General features: G+C 52.1%; 1 protein-coding gene across 1 annotated transcript; it reads left to right on the top strand.

Annotated features, from left to right (window-relative positions):
- Positions 1-1,761: 1,761 nt before the first annotated feature.
- LOC129150106 (protein TsetseEP-like) lies at positions 1,762-5,561 on the top strand. The gene is made up of 4 exons (XM_054720296.1): positions 1,762-1,911; positions 2,235-2,574; positions 2,828-3,256; positions 5,485-5,561. Exons 1-4 carry the CDS (start codon positions 1,762-1,764, stop codon positions 5,559-5,561), a joined length of 996 nt encoding a protein of 331 aa, XP_054576271.1.
- Positions 5,562-6,581: the final 1,020 nt, after the last annotated feature.

Below are 6,581 nucleotides of genomic sequence, written 5' to 3'. Positions count from 1 at the left end.
GCAGCCAGACAGCGCTGATGCATACACAGTGTCGTGAATATACTTTCTGATCAGGAATGGCACCATTTAAAACAGAACCATAACTTTATTATTTAAAAGGGATTAGACAATGGAAAAATGAAGAACAAAAAGAGAAAAAAATAAAATAATAAGAGCCAAACTCACCCAATTCCCCAAAGTAATAAAAAGACCAAAAAAGAAAGTACGCCATGGAGAACATAGAAACAAAATAAGAACAGTAAAGAAAATGGAAATATTGAGGAGTTGGGGGCAAACGAGTTTTCCCCTTGGGACAGGGTGAGGGCACTCAACAAGCGGCCCTTGAGTTGGCGCCTCCACAGGCAGCTCCTCCTCTGAGGCAGGAACCAGCGAGGGTCCCGGGGAGGGTTCTTCTCCCAGCGCTGGTGGGGCCTCAGTTGTGTCTGGGGCCGGCCCTGGCTCCACAGCTGCAGCTGGAGAGGCTGCTGGAGGTGGCACGGGCTCTGGAGGTGCACACGCCACCAGCTCTGCCTTCAGCTCTGCCTCCAGCTCTGCCTCCAGCTCCTCAGGGTGGACTTTGGATGTTACAGGAGGAGCCACGTCTGCCCCCTGGGCTGGTGCTGGAGTGGTGAGAGGAGAGAAGGTCACCCACGTGCCAGAATTCCCTTCTGCCCCCCAAACACAGAACACAGCTAGAGCCCAGGACCCACCACAGGACGCCCTCCCGCCCAAAGTCCAGCAGGCGGGTGGTCTGAGCCAGTCTTTGCTCCTGGCCAGGCTCTGGGGGGCTCCCTGTGTGTCTGGCAACAATCCCTCCCCATAAGCTCACAGGGACCTCCCCACCCATTCCACCCCCACCGCCCACCTTCTCACCCTTGGGCTCTGCCTCCTTGGGCTCCAGGTCTTGTGGCCGCGGGCCAAAGATGGGGAGCCCGAGTTGAAATGTAACCTCCGCGTGTTGGGACTGAACGGCTTCCGGGTCGGAGGCTGGTGGGGCCTGTGTGGCTCGGGTGGAGGAGTCCATCTCCCTGCACCCATGGGCCCTGGTTCCCCAGACCCCCAGGCGGCCACACGCACTTCAGGCCTGCGCTGGCCCTCAGTGGTGTGGCTCACCGGCCCCTCCCTGAGGCACATGGGGCGGGGGTCTTCATGGACCAGCTGCTGCTCCTCCTTGACCAGCTTTGGCCTCTCCTTGGCCCGGGTTGGGCTCTGCAATGACAGTGATCTCAGCTGACTGGGAGGACTCAAGCCTGGCCCTGGTCACTGCTGCTTCTGCCCACTGGACCTTCTGCTCCGGTTCGGGTCCAGCCCTGTGTCTACACACACATCCACCCAGCCAGCCTTGACCTGGGGTGTGAACATCACTGGTCCTGACCCCCAAACCCAGCCTGTTCCTGTTCTGGACAGACCCTCCCCAGGTGAACACCCCCTTCACCCCACCCCACCCCCCAAACACACGGGGAGGGGACATGGGGCTGCTCAGGTGGGATCAGGGCGGTGGCCTGGCCCGAACAAACCCCCTGTGTTACCTCTGAGCGCCGCCGCCGGGAAAAGGGCCACAGGCGTCCTTTGCGCTGAGTCCGGGTCCGGATCCAGCGGCACCATCGTCAGGAAGTGAGGTCACTGGCTGGGTCCCCTTGCCCAAGCCCCTCCTCAGACATGAGCAGTGACCTCACCTCCTGACGATGGAGCCCAACAGAACCTGGAGCCCCGGTAACCAGGCAGCCACATTCTATAACTGCCCTTCCCTCTCACTCGGATAGAGACCTTGGAGAGGACACCATGTTTTCGTGTTGTCTCCCCGTGTCCCGAGGCCGATGCCTCCAGAGAGGCAGCGAGGAGAGTGTGTTTAGTCGTGGCCGCCGCTGGATCCGGACCCGGACTCAGCGCAAAGGACGCCTGTGGCCCTTTTCCCGGCGGCGGCGCTCAGAGGTAACACAGGCGGTTTGTTCGGGCCAGGCCACCGCCCTGATCCCACCTGAGCAGCCCATGTCCCCTCCCCGTGTGTTTGGGGGGTGGGGTGGGGGGTAGAGGGGGTGTTCACCTGGGGAGGGTCTGTCCAGAAGAGGAACAGGCTGGGTTTGGGGGTCAGGACCAGTGATGTTCACACCCCAGGTCAAGGCTGGCTGGGTGGATGTGTGTGTAGACACAGGGCTGGACCCGATCCGGGAGCAGAAGGTCCAGTGGGCAGAAGCAGCAGTGACCAGGGCCAGGCTTGAGTCCTCCCAGTCAGCTGCCCATCACTGTCATTGCAGAGCTCAACCCTGGTCAACGATTGGATGAATATGATCGTGGAGCAGCCGCATCTGTTCTATGAATACCCCCGCCCCATGTGCCTCAGGGAGGGGCTGGTGAGCCACACCGCTTTGGGCCAGCGCAGGCCTGAAGTGCGTGTGGCCACCTGGGGGTCTGGGGAGCCAGGGCCCATGGGTGCAGGGAGATGGACTCCTCCACCCGAGCCACACAGGCCCCACCAGCCTCCGACCCGGAAGCCGTTCAGTCCCAACAGGCAGATGGCACTTTTCAACTCGGGGCTCCCGTGCTTTGTCCCGTGGCTAGAAGACCTCCTGCAGCCCATGGAAGCAGAGCCCAAGGGTGAGGAGGTGGGCGGTGGGGGTGGAATGGGTGGGGAGGTCCCTGTGAGCTTATGGGGAGGGATTGTTGCCAGACACGCAGGGAGCCCCCCAGAGCCTGGCCAGGAGCAAAGACTGGCTCAGACCACCCGCCTGCTGGACTTTGGGCGGGAGGGCGTCCTGTGGTGGGTCCTGGGCTCTAGCTGTGTTCTGTGTTTGGGGGGCAGAAGGGAATTCTGGCACGTGGGTGACCTTCTCTCCTCTCACCACTCCAGCACCAGCCCAGGGGGCAGACGTGGCTCCTCCTGTAACACCCCAAGTCCACCCTGAGGAGCTGGAGGCAGAGCTGGAGGCAGAGCTGGAGGCACAGCTGGAGGCAGAGCTGGAGGCAGAGCTGGAGGCAGAGCTGGAGGCGTGTGAACCTCCAGAGCCCGTGCCACCTCCAGCAGCCTCTCCAGCTGCAGCTGTGGAGCCAGGGCCGGCCCCAGACACAACTGAGGCCCCACCAGCGCTGGAAGAAGAACCCTCCCCAGGACCCTTGCTGGTTCCTGCCTCAGAGGAGGAGCTGCCTGTGGAGGAGCCAACTCAAGGGCCGCTTGTTGAATGCCCTCACCCCGTCCCAAGGAAAGAACTTGTCGTCCCCCGCCTTCTTGATATTTCCATTTTCTTTACTGCTCTTATTTTGTCTTTATGTTCTCCATGGCGTACTTGCTTTTTTGATCCTTTTATTACTTTGGGGTTTTGGGCGAGTTTTGCTTTTATTATTTTCTTTTTTCCAGTTTTGACCTTTATTTTTCCATTGTAAAATCCCTTTTGAATAATAAAGTTATTGTTTTATTTTAAATGGTGCCATTCTTGAACATGAAGTACATTCACAAGGCTGAGCAAGGATCATCACTATCCTTCCGATGGTCTTAGGCTCTACATGACCCACAAGTTGAGAACTGCTAGCAAGGTTGCCTAACACCATCAGAAAACGCAGATATTTACATTACAATTCATAACAGTAGCAAAATTACAGTTATGAAGTAGCAATGAAAATAATTTATGGTTGGGGGTCACCACAACATGAGGAACTGTATTAAAGGGTAGCGGCATTAGAGAGGTTGAGAACCACTGTTCTAGAGGCAGTGCACACACCAGTCCATCTCAGAGATGCCCCACCTCCCCAAAGGGGAGATACACACTGTGAACCCTGGGGAGAGAGCACTGTCACCATTAGACTGACAGGCTTCTTGTCTAGTGGGGACCAGTCCTGGGGACAAAGTGAGGCAGCAGGGGCGCCAGCAGATTTTCTAGGGAGCAGTGGGGAGTCCCCTCCTCTGGGAGAACAACTGTCAAAGTCTTACAGGTGCACAACCTCCCCTAGCAGCGCTCACCCTAAGAGGTCACCTCAATGACATTCTTGCACAAATTTTCAAAAATGCGTTTTTGAACTACCCGTCGTGCAATGATGAAATTGCAGGCAATTTGAAAGGGGATGGGCTCCACCAATCCTGGTCCATGTGGAGGAGGGAAGCTCAGCTTCTGTTAAAGCCGGTGCAGGGGTCTCTACATGCTGACAAATTAAGAGCTCAGGGTTCCTCTCACATGAATTGAAAAGAAAATAATGAAGTAGAGTTTGATGTCCTAAAAGAAAATACTGACTTACCAGAAGTGCCTCTAATTTCTGACTATTTTTCTGATAACCAAGAAGTTCATGTAAAAATGATATTTTTAATTGACTGAAGTTTTACATGTGTCTAAAAACATTAACATTTTAACTCTTAATCTTTCTGTTTTGATTTAGTTGGGTTTCAAGCCACAGTTCAAACCTAATTTTTTCATTTATTTGATTGCTAAGTCAAAACCTCTTTGTAAAAATATGTTTCAAAATATTTTGTGGAATATGAAAGAACACATCCTTTTTTTTTCTTTATTGATTAAGGTATTACATATGTGTCCTTATCTTCCCCATCCCCTGAACCCCCACTCATACCCTCACGCTCCTGATGTCTATGTTCATTGCTTAGGCTTATATGCATGCATACAAGTCCTTAGGTTGATCTCTCTTCCTCACCCCCACCCTCCCGTACCTTCCCTCTGAGATTTGATGGTCGGAATGATGCTTCTCTGTCTCTGGACCTGTTTTTATTCATCAGTTTATGTTGTTCATTATATTCCACTAATGAGTTAGATCATGTGATATTTATCTTTCTCTGATTGGCTTATTTCACTTAGCATAATGCTCTTCAGTTCCATCCATGCTGTTGTAATTGGTAAGAATTCCTTCTTTTTAGTATGGAGTTTCCTCAAATAACTAAATATGGAACTCCCTTTTTCATTTTTTGCCCAAATGATTTTCCTCTGGCTCATTTTGACACCGTGTGTGTTTTTCATGGGCATCTTAAATATGGAACTCCCATTTGACCCAGTGATTCCACTTCTAGAAATATATCGCAAGAAACTGGCAACACCAATCAGAAAGGATATATGCATTCCTATGTTCATAGCAGCACAATTACCATAGCTAAGATTTGGAAACAGCTTAAGTGCCCATCAGCAGATGAGTGGATTACATCTACTCATGAGTACATCTACACCTGTGATGGACAACCTTTTGAGCTTGGTGTGTCAAACTTCGCCAAAAAACTGAGCATAACTCGGGTAGTGTGTCACTTTGAGGAAAAAACATTATTTCGCAAATGTTTCATCCTCAGGAGCAGCAAATGTTTCATCCTCGGCATGCGGCCGCGTGTCATCAAAAATGGCTACGCGTGTCAGTGCTGACACACGTGTCATAGGTTCGCCATCACTGATCTACACAATGGAATATTACACTCCAGTAAAAAAAGAACACATCCTTAAAGTAAAAAATTGTTTTTCTTACTTAACCAAAATAAAAAAGATATGTTAAAGAAGTCACATTTTTAACAGTTTAATTTTTGCCTAGTTTCTGGTTTAAATGAAAGTTCTTTTAGCCAGAAGAAAGCAGATACTGGATACTCTAAAGACAAGTGTGACATTTAAACTATTCAGAGCACATATTTGAAAATAATTGAATATGGTCAATAGAATTTTTTCCCCATGTGCCTATCCTCCTATCTAATAAGAGAGTAATATGCAGATTGACCATCAATCCAACACATAATATGGCTGCCCCCATGTGGTCAAAGATCCTGCCCCCATGTGGACACAAGATGGCCATCACAAGATGGCCAGCAGGGGAGGGCAGTTGGGAGGCACCAGGCCTGCAAGGCAGGGCAGTTGGGGGCGATCAGGTCGGCAGAGGAGGGAAGTTGGGGGCAAACAGGCTGGCAGGGGAGCAGTTAGACATTAATCAGGCTGGCATGGGAGTGGTTAGGGGGTGATCAGGCTGGCAGGCAGAAGTGATTTAGGGGCAATCAGGAAGGCAGGCAGGCAGGCAAGCAGTTGGGAGCCAGCAGTCCTGGATTGTGAGAGGGATGTCCGACTGCTCGTTTAGGCCCGATCCCGTGGGATCGGGTCTAAACGGGCAGTCGGACATCCCTCAAGGGGTACCAGATTGGAGAGGGTGCAGGCTGGGCTGAGGGACACCCCCCTCCATGCACAAATTTCGTGCACCGGGACTCTAGTTTGAAAATAATTGAACATGGTCAATAGAATTTTTTCCCCATGTGTACTTGTGGGAGAATGATATTCACCTGGCTGGGGTTCAACTTCTGTTCTATGCACTTTTAGAAGGATTTTTTTTTTCTTGGTTCTTAATATGACCTTTGGTTTCTAAAAACCCCACTGATTCTCTCCTTTTATCAACAGGCAACTTATATATGACTAGAGGCCCGGTGCACAAAATTTTTGCATGGGGTGGCGGGGGGAATCCCCCTCAGCCCAGCCTGCACTCTCTCCAATCCAGGACCACTTGGGGGAGGTCTGACTGCCAGTTTAGGCCCCATTCACAGGGCAGCAGCAGTTAGACATCCCTCTCGCAATCCGGGACTGCTGGCTCCTAACTGCTTGCCTGCCTGCTGGCCTAATCGCTATCTAACTGCTCCCCTGATGGCCCCCAAC

The sequence above is a fragment of the Eptesicus fuscus genome, chromosome 8 (genome assembly GCF_027574615.1).
Source record: "Eptesicus fuscus isolate TK198812 chromosome 8, DD_ASM_mEF_20220401, whole genome shotgun sequence".
NCBI classification, from domain to species: domain Eukaryota; kingdom Metazoa; phylum Chordata; class Mammalia; order Chiroptera; family Vespertilionidae; genus Eptesicus; species Eptesicus fuscus.
This window is presented reverse-complemented; position numbering and strand designations above follow the sequence as displayed.

Excerpts from the sequence above, each read along its gene's own strand:
- LOC129150106 (XM_054720296.1), top strand. The coding sequence starts at position 1,762 with ATGTTTTCGTGTTGTCTCCCCGTGTCCCGAGGCCGATGCCTCCAGAGA. Across the intron at positions 1,912-2,234 it reads CCCGGCGGCGGCGCTCAGAG|AGCTCAACCCTGGTCAACGA; the intron begins GTAACACAGGCG and ends CTGTCATTGCAG. Across the intron at positions 2,575-2,827 it reads CATGGAAGCAGAGCCCAAGG|CACCAGCCCAGGGGGCAGAC; the intron begins GTGAGGAGGTGG and ends TCACCACTCCAG.